The sequence below is a fragment of the Sinohyriopsis cumingii genome, chromosome 13, assembly GCF_028554795.1.
Source record: "Sinohyriopsis cumingii isolate HCF-2022 chromosome 13, ASM2855479v2, whole genome shotgun sequence".
Taxonomy (NCBI): Eukaryota; Metazoa; Mollusca; class Bivalvia; order Unionida; family Unionidae; genus Sinohyriopsis; species Sinohyriopsis cumingii.
The window spans coordinates 20,659,551-20,678,340 of NC_142973.1; the positions used below are offsets into that span (position 1 = coordinate 20,659,551).

Consider the following 18,790-nt stretch of genomic DNA (forward strand, 5'->3'; position numbering starts at 1 on the left):
CATATATACAGACCAGCAGATGGACTGTATCATACACCCATACAAACAGACAGGCAGATGGACTGTATCATACACCCATACAAACAGACAGGCAGATGGACTGTATCATACACCCATACATACAGACAGGCAGATGGACTGTATCATACACCCATTCAAACAGAATGGCAGATGGACTGTATCATACACCCATACATACAGACAGGCAAATGGACTGTAGCATACACCCATACAAATAGATAAGCAGATGGACTGTATCATACACCCACACATACAGATTGGCAGATGGACTGTATCATACACCCATACAGATAGGCAGATGGACTATATCACAATAGACACACATACATACACCCATACAAACAGACAGGCAGATGAACTGTATCATCCACCCTTACAAACAGACAGGCAGATGTATTGTATAATAACAAACAGAGATCCACCCATAGAGACAGACAGAGGGACTGTATCATACACCCATACAGAGAGGCAGATGGATTGTATCATACACCCATACAGAGAGGCAGTCGAACTGTATCATCTACCCTTACAAACAGGCAAGCAGATAGTCTGTATAATAACAGACATACATACATCCACCCATACAGACAGAAAGACAGATGAACTGTATCATACACACATACATATAGACAGATGGACTGTATCATACACCCATACATATAGACAGATGGACTGTACCATACACCCTTACAAATAGGCAGATGGAATGTGTCATACACCCAGACAATAGGCAGATGGACTGTACCATACACCCATACAAATAGGCAGATGGACTGTATCATACACCCATACAAATAGGCAGATGGACTGTATCATACACCCATACAAATAGGCAGATGGACTGTATCATTCATCCATACAAATAGACAGGCAGATGGACTGTATCATACACCCACACAAATAGACAGGCAGAAGGACTATCATACACCCATACAAACAGGCAGAGGGACTGTATCACAACAGACAGTGACTTTAAAGATAAATCATACTTGATTAATGTATCCAATAGCTCTCCCTCTTTAAAGATAAATCATACTTGATTAATATATCCAATAGCTCTCCCTCTTTAAAGATAAATCATACTTGATTAATATATCCAATAGCTCTCCCTCTTAGCCAGCTTGGGTCCAGTGTTTTGATGTTCACATCATCTATTAAGATTTGACCATCCTTTATGTCATAGAATCGTTCCAACAGGGCTGCCACTGTGGACTTGCCTGGTAAAAGAAAAAAGAAAAACTATTAGAACTCAAATTCATTTGTTACGAGTCTTTGCTCTTAAAATAAGTAACAGAAAAGAGTGAAGACACAAGCTTTGTAAAATGTAACAAATAATTTATTTCCCTAGAATACAAAGTGAAAAATGAGAAAAAAGAACTTACGGTATTGTGATTAAATCCAAAAATGATCTGAGAATTAAAATCACAAGTCCTAGTAATAAAAAGTCCTGAATGAAACTGAGTTCAAGTCCCGATGAGATCCAAAACTGAAGGCGATGAAATGTCTGTTATGGTCAGCGAAGTGCTGATGTGTTAACTGTTTCTTGTGGGCACTGTTTTTCAGTGCCCACAGTTTGAATTCAATTCAGTATGACCCTTCATTTCCAGGAGACTAAAGTGAAGAGCCTTCTCTTGCAGTGTCCACTTGCTGCTGGCCATCACAAAGCCTGGTAGCAAGTGTGGCCCCAAACCCAACAAACTGGCATCTGAACTGATTGAGATTTCCAGTTGTGGAGCTTCTGAAGATATTTTAAATTACTCCAGATTAGGTGCCACTGGACCAGAAAGGCCATCTACAGTGGGCACATTTGAAGGTGCCAAGGTATGAAAGGTCAGCTGTTGCAATGAGCAGGCTGAAGAGCTGAGGAAGCTGCCTCACTGAAATGCACATCCTGGTAGATGCCTTCTATTACACACACAAACAACAGCATCAATGGCGCATATACCTGCCTATAAGTCACTTAGGCACCAAAAGGTTATGTATAAATCCTATGTTGTCACTAAGAATTACAGCTGCAAACTTTCTGTAGCCAAACATCCCTTCTCTGGTACACCTATTGCTTGGGTCATAGGCGTTTCCAGCCATCTCAGCAAGGTGAAAGATTGCCAGAGACAAAAGATGGAGTGGGGAGGATGTTGACACAAGATTATTGATCAATTCAGACATGGCATTAAACACTTGTCCACTTTTTATAAGCTGGAACAGACATGTTGAAACCAGTAATATTCTTGTCTATGCTAGGTATAGAAAGTTGCAGGCAACTGACTCACCAAAAAGAAGGCCCTAGAGTAACTGATATGCCCAGGATTTCTGCAATCTTTGATGATTGTGGTAAAATTCTGAAGAACGATGTTTAAGAACAGGGTCAATGTCCAACAAAGTCATGGCTTTGTATGTATTATTGACAGATGGTGGAGGAGGGCATTCTGACATAGCTAAAATCTGGTACATCTCTTCAATTCCTTCCTTAGAAGAAACATTCAGATGTTTCCATTGCAGGAATGGAACATTCAGGCAAGTCCAGTTGCCACCTACTTTGACCAAAGGATTATCCTCCTACTGTATGTTCTGTATCCAAGGGTATAACATTCCACAGAGCAACAATCATGCAGAATTGTCACCATGCATAAAAAGGTTATAACTTTCAGATATGCAGCAAGAAATGTGGTCCAACTTGGGAATGTTGGCCTGACATGGTCAGTTCATCCAGGCCAGATGGCTCTCAATGTGATACTGGTTCACCATATACTGGTATCATGGATATGGTCAGTCCAGCTGGTTGGCTGGCTGGACATTAAGATGGTTTGCTGAGCACAGGATGCCATTTCTGTAGGAAATGTCAAGTGATGTGCTCTTTGCCATTACGATATGACAGATTTATGATCACTGAAATGGAATATTAATTGTCCTGACAGCTGGTGTAGCATACAGAAAGTGCTATATTACTTGCAGGCCAATCTGGCCACAAGAGTCAGAAGGTAATCCCACAGAACCCGCTTCCATGCTTCCAAGTCCATGGCTGGGTTGTGAATAGAGGCTTCATGCAGCTCATTCATCAACATTTTAGATGATAGAGTTTACTATAGAAAGCACACCATATGCGATTCCAATCTAGCTTGGGTGTGAGGATGAGCATTCTGTGCAGGCCAGGTATGTCTCATGGCTTTCCTCTACAACTTTTAAACTGTCTGCACATCATGCACTGGACTGGCATCCCTGTAATGAAAGAGAGAAGAAAAAAGAAACAAGTGCATACAACCAATATACAAGTTGTCCAAACAGGTGAACTTGCATTACCAACAATTCCTAAGAAGTGCATAATCAACCGAAATTTAACAGCACAATACAATTACACTGGTGAAAACTTGTTACCAGTTAATATCACTTAAGCAGTAACAACCACTAAAAATATGCTTAAATACAAATAAATTCACCAGGAAAATACAAATGCTGTATACACCAGGTAAATCAACCTTTGACTTACTGTACTAAAATAAATACTGGGAAGTAAAATTTAAATATAAATTGCAATGGATTCTTTGGAGGCACTGTTCACAGCTGCATGCAAAAGTTTAGATGGATTACATCAGGGATATCAATGTCCATCAAGCAGCAACAATACGTTAATCTGTAAGAGTTACTTCCCTTTGTCCAACATAAAGAGATTTATGGGGCACTCACCAGTTATTATGTACTTGTGAGAGTGTGATGTATGTAAGGTGAAGTTGTTTGCATTTGAAACATGCACAGTGCAGAGAATGTTGGCATACCTCTATGCTACTTTGATGTAATGTGGATGACATTTCTTTAGATATTGTACTTACGGAAATTGTACATGATCTAAACACACTGTTAACTAAAATGACTGCTCCCTTGTGCTCAAACAAATCAACCTGAATTAGTCTAAAGTACACTATCTTTAGCACCTATTGAAACAGGGAAAATGAATTTTGCCCAACTAGACAATACCAGCTTTATAATGTACAATAGATGAATTACCAAATATATAAAATGTAAAAAAAGTTATCAGCTCTAGTTTTTACAATTTACCTCAGAAGTCCAGGAAGTGAAAATGACCAAGTGGAGCTAGTAGTTTTTTGAAAGGTGCAAATCTGGAGTAAGGCCAAGCTGTATACTCTATGACCAATATTACACCTATCAAACATACACCAAAATAAAGAGAATTAAAGGTTCTTTGAGGAAACCAGGGGAAATTCTTTTTCTTTAAAATTCGAACCCTACGCAAAACACAAAACTGTAGAGCACTACTTATAGAGATAGAAAGACAACTTATCTTTCATGGAGGACTGGATTAAGAGGCAGCAGAGAGTAATCCCTAAGAGAAAATGAATGTTTCCAAATAATAACTTGAAAAAAAAGCGTGACAACAAGTCTGACTTACCTCCCCCTGAAACCCCTACCAATGCAACCACTTTTCCTCCAGGGATATATAGGGTGAAGTTCTTCAATACTGGCTGTAAGAAAGATACACTTGCATTACAGGTGCAAAGTTGTCATAACATATTGACTGTTGAAGGTAAAGCATTAGCAGTATTGATTAAAAAAGATTAATTATTTCAAACATGGCCATCAAACCATATTACCTGAGCTTATGATGAAAATATATCAGCATTTAAAGAACAGAAAAATAACCACTGAACAGGTCTATTCCATTTTTATTTTTTGGATGGTTGATCAGAGAGTTATAGAACAAACACTGTATCTTCTAAACAAGGCAACCCAACATCATAAGAATTAATCTGTCTATAATTGAAATGATCCAATTAAATTGGTGATTGGTTGTTAGTTGGTTGGCCTTAACAGTGCTTGTAACATTTTACTGGCTATATAATACTGAGGAAATCAGATCGAAGTCCTTTCCCACCAAGGCTGCTTACCCAGGCTTGGCTGGGCAGGTAATGAACCTACTACCCTTGGATTAATTACAATTCCAACACTGAGGGCTAAGTGATGTCATATTTATCCTATGTTATATATGTGGTTGTGGATGTAAATTGGCTACTTTGAAAGAGTAGTTATAACATGTATGTAAAATACAGCAAATCCTCTACACAGATAAAAGCTGAACTGGATGCTTGTCCATAACACTCTAAATAAGGAATTGGCAGCTGGTGAATGAAACACTGTAGTAATGGTGGGGAGTCTGTTAACTCTTTATCTACCAGTGCTACTGTAGTGACCTGTTGCTCTGCTGAGGTCATTACTGTAACTTTGTTTTGGGGCTGACTACTGGAGCCCCATACTGCTGAGGTCATTACTGTAACTTGTTTTGGGGCTGACTACCAGAGCCCCATACTGCTGAGGTCATTACTGTAACTTGTTTTGGGGCTGACTACTGGAGCCCCATACTGCTGAGGTCATTACTGTAACTTGTTTTGGGGCTGACTACTGGAGCCCCATACTGCTGAGGTCATTACTGTAACTTGTTTTGGGGCTGACTACCTGAGCCCCCCACTGCTGAGGTCATTACTGTAACTTGTTTTGGGGCTGACTACCTGAGCCATACTGCTGTTGCCAAAATGTAACTATAGCTGATGACTTGGGAATATGGACCAATTTTTTTAGTTATTTTCCTTATCACTGACTGTTTTATATGCCAAAACCATGAATATATAAAAGTTATAACTACCTGATACTTTTATCCCATTCACTTCCACAACATTGGTAAAAAAATCCATGAACTGAGCACAAAACACTAGAATAAAAGCTAAAATTTGCAATCCTTTGATGCAAAGTTAAAATTCAAATTTGTACAAGTAATTTTTTCAAACTACTTAAGTGGTCACTATGATCTACTAATTCTTAAGCCAATCTTGGTAATATATCTGTCAAAACAGCAATGCTGTAAACGAAGACAAACACCACACTGTCTGCAAGGATTGATAGATACAGATAGACAGATAACACATGCTATCAAATAGACTATAGTCTGTTTAAAGTTAGCCATAACAGAACAAACAAACTGAATTCAATTAAACGTTGCATGCACTAAATGATGAGTAATTTAGGAGTTTTATAGTTCAGTCCGTGTCAGATATAGATTCATGTGCAAACAGTTATTATAATAATAAACACGTATAACAAATGTGATAAAATAATTTAATATTTAACAAAGTAAATTCATGTGTGCATGCATAATGTGTATCACTGCATTTGTACTTAATCATGTCTTGTGTACTATGTGGCTCTAGACATCATATTTTAGCTGAGTTTGGATGGAGAGTCATAGACCTTTTTGGGGGTTTCATGTAACCTGTGTGCTCTAGTTGATGATGACATTATATCAGGGGATGGTATTGGTTTACTTGCTGTGAGGGACCAAAAGCTTGGGACTAATGGGTCAGCAGGGAATACAGAGGCTCTTGGGGGATCCTTCAGCAGACTGGGACAGGAGGGTTGGGGCAATGCATCATGACTTTCTTACCATCAATGATAGCTGTGGAATTGGTATTACTTTGCATTGTCAACTGGATACCAGAAGTTATATATGTTCCATTGTGTATATATATAGTATATGTATCCTATTTGTTGATGTAGCATTATTTATATTTTGGTACAAATTCTATACTTTGATCACCCTTGGTGATAGAATCATACCGTCTTCACAATTGTGTATAAATCCTATCTGCTGTTACCCTTGGTAACAGATCATACATTTGTCATATTTGTGTTTAAATTCCAAAACTGATCATCCAGGTGATAGATCCATATATGATATTTGTTTATGAGTTTCATACACTGATTCTTGTCTGATTACTCAATGAAGTTACATGTTCTGATTAGTCTGAGTTAGGTACAATACAATTTCCTAATATATTTTGTTTAATTTGATGTGGATCATCTTGTTAAATCCATTGTTGGATATTATGTGCATGAGTATGGTGCCAGTCATTCATCATTCAATTACAGATAAATAAGGGGCCCGGAGTGGCTGAGTGGTCTAAAGCGCTCTCCGTTACGGATCACTGCCATCTCACCTCTGTCTGCGTAGGTTCGAGTCTCAGATTGGCCATAGTGGGTATGTGAGAAAGCTTCCAGTAGTTTCTCGAGGGTCGGTGGTTCTTTCCATGGATTTCTCAGGTTCTTCCTCCACCATTAATACTGGCCGCCATGTATAGCCTATCGTGTGCTGAAAAATGGTGTTAAACCCTACAACAACAACAGATAAATAAACATCTCATTGCTGTCAGTGTCTTCATTAAATCCACTCCCAAACCAGCTACATCATGTTATAATGGAGGTCAAGAAAACATAACCAGCATGTGGATATATCCCCTATAATGGATAATAGTGCTTGTTTACTAGGTTTTTTAAGTCCTGTGTAGGCATGACACATATATGCAATGATAATGTCTGTGGTAGGGAAAGATTTTAAGATGAAGGTAGGCATAGGATATCAGGTACAATTTATGTGAGGATATTTGCAAAAAATTTCAACACTTACTTAAGAATTATTTCATTTTGCACATGCAAGTCTGTAATGCAGACCTTAAAATAACTTGGTGCTAAAACCTTAACTCATCTACCAATCAGCCAAGATTTAGCTCCTCATGACTACTTTCTTTCCAAAATTAAAAGATTTGCAAAGGAGAAACCATTAGAAAAGTAGAGAAGAACTAAGGGATGCAATCACCTGAATGCTATGAATACTGTCGTTATGAATACTGTCGTTATGAATACTGTCATATGAATACTGTCAGTATGAATACTGTCATATGAATACTGTCATTATGAATACTGTCATATGAATACTGTCATTATGAATACTGTCATATGAATACTGTCATTATGAATACTGTCATATGAATACTGTCATATGAATACTGTCATTATGAATACTGTCATATGAATACTGTCTGGTTGCTGCATGTGTTGAAGACATGGGTCACAAGATGGGAGAAGTGCATTAGGTGGAAAAATTGTTAGACTGAGAAGGACTGTAAAATTATTTTAAACAGTTAAATAACATTTTCTGGGCAGCATTCATTCTGCAAGACAATTTGATCAATTCTCATATACCATTTAGGAAAGGTCAGCATCCCTAAATCAATACTACTACTAACTCATTCATCTGAGTCTACCATTTGTAACTTTGGCAAAACAAATAACATGTCCAATTAAAACAATAACATGTCCAATCTACATTAACAGCATATCCTATATAAGCAAATTACATGTATAATGTAAACTAACAGCATGTCCTATTAAAGCAAATAACATGTCCAATCTAAACTAACAACATGTCCTATTAAAGCAAATAACATGTCCAATCCAACTAATAGCATGTCCTATATAAACAAATTACATGTCCAATCTAAACTAACAGCATGTGATATAAAAGCAAATTACACGTCCAATCTAACTAATAGCATGTCCTATTAAAGCAAATAACATGTCCAATTAAACTAATAGAATGTCCTATATAAGCAAATTACATGTCCAATCTAAACTAACAGTATGTCCTCTAAAAGCATGACAAATTAAATTCTTCATCCCAATAATGTAAGCAATTTTAATCAAGTATATATATTTGGACAATCAAAGTTTAAAAGAATTTAAAGTCTTATTGTTTTCAAATTATTTAATTATATTATAAAACAAACCTGAGAATCCCTAGTAGGATAGGAGAAATTGACATGATGGAATTCAATATTTCCAAGCAAGGAATGATACGGAATCTTCTTGCCCCCTGTCATTGGGATAGTAAATGGGTGGTTGATGAACTGCAAAAAAATGTAGAAATTTACATTTACAGTCTTTAATCAAAGAGCAATGGCATCTTCCAGATAGTACAGAAAATCTGAAATGTGATAGAAAAGGTACTTTTAAAGATGTATTTGCATGGAAATCAAACCTCTATATAAAAATGATAAGTGATAACAACTCTTTTAAATGATAAGGTTTTGTTCTGCCATCTCGGAACAACATTCATGTGCAAAAAAATGTTCATACAGCCACTTGGTAAAATAAATCCACCACATCACAGACTGTTGGCGAAATTTCTTATAACACCATGATGTATCATAATTCCTGTAAAACCCTTTCTTCAAAGAAAAGAGAAACACAAATAAGACAAACAATATAGACTTTTATTTTTAAAAGAAACATTTAAATTAACTTACATAAAGTTTGTGTGACCATATGTCAATACGACTTTCCTTTCATGTGGCGAAGCAGGAACAAGATTTTCAAGCTGGCTGCTTTTGGTGGCCATATTGAATGTTGGACTGGCACAATTTTCACTTAGGACATCACAGGAAGTCTTTCATTGAAACTTCCATGTTAATATGAACATCAATTCATAAGTAGCAACAATAAAGAGGTTTTCATGATGGCAACTCTAGTGGCCATATTTGTTGTCCAGGTGAACCATTTTCATTTAGGACCAACATATCAGAAGTCCTGAGTGAAGACCCAATGTTGATATGACCATCCATTCTGGAGCAATGATAACAAGATTTTTCGAATTGACTACATAGGGAGCCATATTGGATGTCTGAGCAGCAATATTTTCATTAGGGACCAACTAGATCATGGGAAGATGTGATGTGATTTTGATTTTTAACGTAGCTTTAACAATTTTTCAGTCATATCGCTACGATGTCTGCAATGTGGCAGTTTATAGTGATGTCTAGCACTGGGGCATCATGTCGCAGACATGTAGCATGATGTCCCACCCAGTCACATTATCCTGACACCGGGCTGACCAGTCCTAACACTAACTTCTTAATGCTGAGCGCCAAGCGAAGCATCTGTTAGTACCATTTTTGTAAGTCTTTGGTATGACTCGGCCAGGGATCGAACCCACGACCTCCCGCATCCGAGATCATGGGAAGAACATGCACATGTAATGTTTCATTGTAATAATCCAAGTAGCTTTGAAGAAGTAGCAATAACAAACTTGTGCTAACAGAGGGATTTTTTCCCCAAAAGAGGTATACACATAATTTTAAGCTGCAAAAAAGCATAATAAGAGCTTAAAAAGTGTAATCGATATATTACATGCCATAATTACAGTACACCGTATGAAAAATGTACATTTTTGCTAATAACCTAGATCAGCAACAGGTAAAAAAACATTTGGCAAAATGGGCAAAATTTATGTGGATTACAACAAAAACAAAGCATAAAACATACTGATAAATTATTTATATTCGACACTCACTCTAACTAGTCTACAGGTCTAACTTTTTGCTGAATGACCATGAAATCCACAAATTCAGTAGTGAGTTCAATCAGTGGGCTGTATTACATCACTCTTATATTCTTAATTTCAAATTTGTTCTTGATTTGTCCTTTATCTGTTCAGACATGTTTTGAGGTTTAAAAGGATTGATTTGTTTGAAGTTTAAATGGATTGATTTGCTTGAAGTTTAAAAGGATTGATTTGCTTGAAGTTTAAATGGATTTATTTGCTTGAAGTTTCAAAGGATTGATTTGCTTGAAGTTTAAAAGGATTGATTTGCTTGAAATTTAAAAGGATTGATTTGCTTGAAGTTTAAAAGGATTGATTTGCTTGAAATTTAAAAGGATTGATTTGCTTGAAGTTTAAAAGGATTGAGTTGCTTGAAGTTTAAAAGGATTGATTTGCTTGAAGTTTAAATGGATTGATTTGCTTGAAGTTTAAAAGGATTGATTTACCTGAAGTTAAAAAGGATTGATTTGCTTGAAGTTTAAAAGGATTGATTTGCTTGAAGATTAAAAGGTATGATTTGCTTGAAGTTTAAAAGGATTGAGTTGCTTGAAGTTTAAAAGGATTGATTTACCTGAAGTTAAAAAGGATTGATTTGCTTGAAGTTTAAAAGGATTGATTTGCTTGAAGATTAAAAGGATTGATTTGCTTGAAGTTTCAAAGGATTGATTTGCTTGAAGTTTAAAAGGATTGATTTGCTTGAAGTTTAAATGGATTGATTTGCTTGAAGTTTCAAAGGATTGATTTTCTTAAAGTTTAAATGGATTGATTTACTTGAAGTTTAAAAGGATTGATTTGCTTGAAGTTTAAAAGGATTGATTTGCTTGAAGAATTTTTATCCACAAATCAAACCCTAAAAGTTCATTTTGCTTAATATCTGGCACCATTTTCTTTAAATGTACCGACTGAACCACTAACCTAACTTGATTATCAATATAATGAATCTGCAAGGAAAAGTTTAAAATTAAAGAAACCTGTCTGTTTTCTTGGAAATGGGTCACATACACTTGCTTTAAAAAGAAAATTAGGAAAGTACATGTATGCCTATAATGGACAAATTAACTCTTGAGCTCTTCTTACTCGACAGTCTTTCTTTTCAGAATATCTTCAAAGAGATGATAATTAAAACAACACAAATTTTTTTAATGTACTGGAAAAGTTTAATCCATATATAGGCAAGCAAAAGACGTAATTTGGTGAAAAAAGCATGATGATTACACGAAAAGTGTAATGGTTGGCATGTATGTATTATCAGTAGAACTAAAAACAACACAAAATTAATAAAATACAATAAATGTAACTGCAAAATCAAAGTACTACAAGTCCAAAACTAACTCACCTCAAACACCCTAGCCCCAGCTCCCATGCCTCGCACAACCTGTCCAAATAACACAGACAGCTGGGCAAGGGACCTGCAAAGGAGAAATAACTATATACAGTTTTTTCTTTTAGATGTTTTTCAGAGAAAATGTTGACATAAAACATTCTTCCATGACATAAAACATTCTTCCATTTTCTTATCAAAATTAGGCACAGTAGCATCAGCATGATTTTTGGGCATGAAGAGAGTAGTACAGACAGTAAGTACAACATCTTTGATGACATCAGATAGAAATTCATGTGATTCAGTCATGATGTCTATTTTCAAAGACATACCAAATTTTTAATGTCAGAAACATTTTTTCATAAAAACTTTTTAAATTTGAGATAATATTTTAGTGAACTTTATTAAAATTCAGTCTTCTACTGCCCCACATCCTGAAACAAACGGTCTTTGCCAGTCCCATACTCTTTGACATGAACAGTCTTCCCTAGACCCCACAATGAGACATGAACAAAGTCTTTTCCAGCCCCACATCCTAAGGCAAACAGTTTTCTGCAACCCCATAACCTGAGATAAGAACATAGTCTTTCATAGACCCACACTGAGGCATGAACAGTCTTCCCCAGCCCACACTGAGACAATGACAGTCTTCCACAGCCCCACACTGAGACACAGTCTTCCCCAGCCCAACACACTGAGACATGAAAACATTCTTCCCCAGCCCACACTGAGACAAGAACAGTCTTCCACAGCCCCACAGTGAGACAGTCTTTACCAGCCCATGCCATGAAACATGAACAACTGGAACACTAAAAACTGATCCTGATAATATATTTTATACATCTTTCCTTCAAGCATTTATTCATTTGTAAATTTGACTTAGAAATATCCCAAAGCATTCCTGACATTAAAATCTTATAAGTTTGACCTATTTCAATCATCAAACTTCTTACCTGGAACCAAAAAATACCTTTCCAGGACATTTTCACTGTATTGCAAGTACATTATTAAGCTGTACTATTCCAATCAAAGATATCAAAGTAAAATAAAAGGTGTGACAATGAAAAGCATGTACATACAGATGACAGGGGCATCATGAAGGGGGGTCTTTTCAGGAAAGAAAGATATTACTGAACAAGTATATTTTTATTTGATAGCATCCTTGTCAGTGTAATAAATACTGTTGCAGTAGCTATTAGTCTGTCTGTCTACATATCTTATGGCTCTTTTTTTACATGTTTCTATCAATTGAAAAGCAAATGAAGGCACAAAGTACAGAAAAATGTAACAATCAATGCAATGCATCTTCTAGACATTATGGATTTCCAACTGCTAACATCCAGACAAAATACTGAAAATATCATTCATTGCAGAATATTGGACCATTTTCACATAACACAAGAATATTTTTCATATAACATTCTCTCCTTATATCATATTACTTTTATTAAAAATGATGTAAATATAATCTGAGGAAAATAGAAATAATGATAATACAAATTGCAGCCATGACAAAACATTACAAGAGGGTTTCTCTCTTTTTACCTTTCAACTGTTTGTGTGGCAATCATGAAAGACATAAGGTCACCAGCTGAAATCTTATGTTGTGACATGAACAGGCCACCAACAAATAGGGTGCCTAACACTATGCCTAGAAAAGAGAACAATACCATATAAGCAGAGTATACAAAGTAAAAAATGTTTCTGTGTGAATCTGAGATCCTAAAACTGCCATTTTTGTCTTAAATAATAAATTATATTTTATGAGGAAATCAATTAATCATGAAAATATAATACTAAAACTAAACCAGCTGCAAATCCAGAATTGAAAACGACACATTATACATTTAATAATCAGGCATATCAATGTTTTCTTTTTGTTATACAGACTTTAATTGTGGCTATATTAAATTTCATAAATAAATGGCTGCCATATTACTCCTCATGAGAAAATATCTGGCATGAGCAATTTAAATTTCTGTATCCCTAATGTGAATATACTATTTTTATGTACTACATTCACATTGCTGTGTGACAAGGAAGCTGGCCCTCTGGACAAGCAATATAGCCTATGATGTATGTGGTTTTAGTTAACTTACAACTGACTGGCATCTGGGAATTTCTTATGCTGTCAGCCACTTCATAAAATGGAACCAAGCCCCATAGTCATAAAACAATGAGAGCTCATAGTCTGAATTCAGAACCAACAGTTTCAGAGATTTTGATTTTTTTATAACTTTACTCAAAATAAAGATACAATTACAAGAATTTAATAATTCACTTTTTTACTATACATATTTGTTCAATAGCAATTACATCAAAAAACTCTAAATATGCTGTTTCATTTTAGAGTAATAAATCTGATATTATTTTTGTACTTGGACTGCCTGATGCATATGGGTCCAGAATCAGCACCATTCTTATTACAAGCCAATACTACACCAGTAAAATTTTAAACTTTGATTGTTACACTAAGTAAATGATTGGTGTAAATTAGCAAATTTCATGAAATATGTAAGTATGGGTATTTAAAGAACTAAACACTATATATGCTTGATTATAATGAATAAAATAATTAAATTGTCTTGCAAAATGTGCAATATTTGTCTGAACTGCTGCTCAATTAAAAATCTGCAATTTCAAATTTTTGGTTTGAAAGTAAATTAAACACATTCTCCCGCATTCATGTTCAATCAATGTATTTTACGACAAGTATACAAAATAACTTCCTAAGCATTTTTCAGTTGATAAATTCTTGGATAAACATGCAAAACTAGTAACCAGAGGAATATAAGTGGCACAGTCTTGAGAATTAAGTTATTAGCCGATTAATGTACAATGACTTCAGGGAAAAAAAGAAGTGCAGACCATTCAGAGCTACATTTGCCACTCCCTGGAATGCCCCTATTCCAAGTCCAAGCTTGAAGTTTAAAAGTCTAGCTTTCTCCACTTCTTGCTGAAATAGCCTGAAAATATTCAAAACCAAATAAACTATGTAAAAGACAAAATTATTACCGGAATTCCAGCATCTGAAGCTAAATTATCCTTTGTAGTCAAAAACTAAAGCTGTATGTCATAATATTATGTCATCATAAATATCTGCAAATCCAGCAGAATATATTTTAATACCATAAAATATAATGTCATTGTCTACTCACTAGAAATATCCATGATTACAGGTTACTGCATTAGTATGGGAAAATATGAACAAGTTTTTCTGAGCAATACAGCACAACCCTGGGAGTTCAGTGTAACTCCGAAAAAAAGAGTTCACATTTTCCCAAACAAATGCAGTAACCTTTTTATTATATACTCATTTTGTTTTTCTACCAAAGTCTTAATAATCAAAAGAACACACTACAAGAAATAAGTAACTGAATTTATGCTGTATTCCAAATAAATACACAACCGTTAATTCCTCAATACACAATAACAATATTAATGTGTACAAAGCACCGTCCAGCCGCCTCTGAACCTAGTTGCACACTTGTCATTAATTTAAAAAATAAGTCTTGTTTTGGTCTACTTAAATTAAAAAATTTATTGTTATTTTGTGAATGAATGCGCATTGAAACAACTTTTCCAGTTGATCAGGAAAGGACAGATTTCGTTTTACTGTTGATCCAACTCAATTCTATTTTTCTGCTTGTGATGAACTGAATTTATTTGCTGGTATTATTCTGCATGATGTAGATGTGATTTGAATCAACTGCAGCTGTGTTGTTTTCCTGTCTTTGATTGTTTGGAATCATGAAGTGGGGGAAAATATGAATTCTTTTCATTGAAATTATCAAAAAGACATTATGTAATATCACATTCATTTTGTTTTGGGTGCAGTAAGGAGAATCTGATATCTGTTGGAAATGTGATCAAAATTACAGTACAATTTTGTGTTTTATGTCAAATTTTGGAACCCATTACATGCATCATGTAATTCAGATTTGCAGAACTAACTAAAAATGTACACTTTGTGGAAAATCAAGATGCAAAAGTGTAAGTATATTTATTGTCATTCTTATTACCAGCAAAAGAAGACATGTTTATGCCCTGTCATTAGCATTGTCTTCATTGGAGTGACCAGCTATTTACATGACCAGTATGACTTCTATTGCTAAACTACTATAGGCCTAAACATTGTATCAAAAAAGTTAAATGTGGAAAACTGCAAAGCAGCTGCTGTGTAACAGTCCATTTAGCCAGTGGAAATAAGACTACATCGTCTTGACTTATTGGCTCTGAGGCTTTTATTTTTCTACCAGAACGTTCAGTTACATTTTTTTCTAAACTTTAGTGTTTTGACTGACTTGTCAAATGGCATGTCTCTGATTGATATGTGATAGCTTTTGGCCTCATCGTTTTTCCCTGCTATTTATATAGACCCTAGAGAGCACTGGTCATCATCTGAACCATTCTATTTACAAAAAGTCATGAAGCTTTCTCTAAATAACTGTTTAAATGATCAGAATGGTATTTTCAAAACTGCAACTTCTGTGTTTGTTGAGGAGATTTAACACATTCATTTATTTGCTTGTTTGAAAGTTTCTTTTGTGACTTGTCCACACCATTAATATTATCATCTCTTGTCCAGTTCATCCACAAACAAATCTAAAGCATCTGCTACATGCTGTACATTGCTTGTTTACAAAGCAATTCCTAGTACATGATACCATTTTTAGACGTATGTCATGCAGTATGAAGCTGTGCAGTTATGGAAAAATACTGCACATTTCTGACAATGTCAAGTTAATGGAGAAAATAATGAGCATATAATAAAGTTTAGTTATACTGGTATTACTATGAATTCAATTACACATATCAACTTATTAGCAGCATCCATATTGTTTAACCATGTTGTTGCTACTGACATGAATACAGTTAAAACATATCTACTCATCTGCAATATCCATGTTATTGAACTATGTTGCTATTAACGTGAATGAAGTTACACATTTCTAATCAATAGCACTATCAACATTGTTTAGTCATGTGTTCTTCATATAATTTTTTTATTTAACTGTGCAGCTAAATTTGCTAAAAATGTATGCTAGCAAATAATTTTGCAATTTAAAGTACATTTTTTACATAGCTATGTGATATCTGTTTGAGTTATCTATTCATCAATTTGAATGTGTGACACAAAATATAAACTATTCATCAATCTGAATGTGTGATAAAAATATAACCTATCTGTTGATTTGAATGTGTGATACAAGATGTAATCCTTTCATCGATTTGAATGTGTAGTACAAGATATAATCTATTCATCAATTTGAATGTGTGATAAAAATATAATCTGTTGATTTGAATGTGTGATACAAGATGTAATCCATTCATCGATTTGAATGTGTAGTACAAGATATAATCTATTCATCAATTTGAATGTGTGATACAAGATGTAATCTATTCATCAATTTGAATGTGTGACACAAAATGTAATCTATTCATCAATTTGAATGTGTGATAATGTAATCTAATCTATTCTTCAATTTGAATGTGTGATACAAAATGTAATCAATTTGTCCATCTGAATGTGTGATACAAGATGTAATCTACTCATCAATCTGAATGTGTGATAATGTAATCTATTCATCAATTTTAATGTGTGATAATGTAATCTATTCATCAATTTGAATGTGTGATAAACAATGTTATCTATTCATCAATCTGAATGTGTGATAATGTAATCTATTCATCAATTTTAACGTGTGACACAAAATGTAATCTATTCATCAATCTGAATGTGTGATAATGTAATCTACTCATCAATCTGAATGTGTGACACAAAATGTAATCTATTCATCAATCTGAATGTGTGATAATGTAATCTATTCATCAATTTTAATGTGTGACACAAAATGTAAGCTATTCATCAATTTGAATGTGTGATAATGTAATCTATTCATCAATTTGAATGCGTGATAATGTTATCTATTCATCAAACTGAATGTGTGACACAAAATGTAACCTATTCATCAATTTGAATGTGTGATACAAAATGTTATAAAAGAGGTAATGTGTATACCCAACAAAATCATTTTATGTAATTTACTATATGCAATTTCTGCAAACAAAATTTTACACAGACAGTTTTATTTCTAGTTTGTACTGGAAAATGACATAAAGACTTTAAATTTGATACAATCAAAACTGAATAATGATTTTAACCATGTTTTTACCTGGTCTGAAAACAACAAAATGTCCAATAATGAAATAAAAAGCATATGTATTATAATAACTACAAAACAAAGGCTGCTGAACATGATAACCAGGAGTTTCAGCTGTTTGTTACTGGAACCAGAATAGGCAACATTAGTTGTGCATGAGGACTGTAATTTACAATGGAATGAACATATTGACCAGTTATGCATGCCCATAGCTTCAAAACTGTCATTGCTAAGTTGCATCAAGTTTCTGCCACCAAAATAATGTTTATCAACTGCTACATTTTGCCTGTTTGAAACTACAAGTGTTTATATATCTGGAAAATGTTCAAAATCACAGTCAGAGTAAACAGACTAAAAGAATCATTCACAAGGTTTCATATGATAATGCATCCAATGTTGTCTTTAAACACTCAAGTCAAGGACAAGAGCAGTCCCTTAATACCTTGAAAACCTTTATAGCAACATCTGAATATAAATGCCTCCATGGAACAGACCCTTAATACCTTGAAAACCTTTATAGCAACATCTGTATAGGTGGCGCTCTACAGTTTCGTATTTTGCATAGGGTTAGGATTTTAAAGAAAAAGAATTTCCCCAGCTTTCCTCACTGGTTATACTGGTTATTTAAAAAAGACCTTGTATATCTTAGGTATAATGCAAAGAACCTTTAATTCCATTTATTTTGGTGTATGATTGATGGGTGTACTATGGGGTATAGAGTACACAGCTTGGCCTTACTTCAGATGTGCACCTTTCAAAAAAGTGCTAGCTCTACTTGGTCATTTTCACTTCCTGAACTTCAGAGGTAAATTGTATAAAAAAGAGCAGATAACCTTTTTTACATTTTATATATTTGGTAATTCATTCATTGCACTTTCAGCAGCTGGTATTGTCTAGTCTGGCAAAATTCATTTTCCCTATTTTAATAGCTGCTACGTAAAGTGTACTTTAGACTAATTCAGGCTGATTTTTTAACACAAGGGAGCAGTCATTTTAGTTAGCAGTGTGCTTAAATCATGTAAAATTTCGAAAAGTACAATATCCAAAAGAAATATCATCCACATTACA

General features: G+C 34.6%; 1 protein-coding gene across 2 annotated transcripts in view; it reads right to left on the minus strand.

Annotated features, from left to right (window-relative positions):
* Positions 1 to 18,790, minus strand: part of LOC149785026 (mitochondrial potassium channel ATP-binding subunit-like) — a 74,619-nt gene that overhangs the window by 30,572 nt on the left and 25,257 nt on the right. For both annotated transcript variants that reach the window (XM_089978728.1, XM_089978729.1), the window contains 6 exons: positions 14,427 to 14,524; positions 13,104 to 13,209; positions 11,574 to 11,646; positions 8,646 to 8,765; positions 4,424 to 4,496; positions 1,105 to 1,238 (listed from right to left, as the gene is read on the minus strand). In XM_089978728.1, the coding sequence (XP_089834854.1) occupies positions 1,105 to 1,238; positions 4,424 to 4,496; positions 8,646 to 8,765; positions 11,574 to 11,646; positions 13,104 to 13,209; positions 14,427 to 14,524 (604 nt within the window). The remainder of the gene's footprint in view (positions 1 to 1,104; positions 1,239 to 4,423; positions 4,497 to 8,645; positions 8,766 to 11,573; positions 11,647 to 13,103; positions 13,210 to 14,426; positions 14,525 to 18,790) is intronic.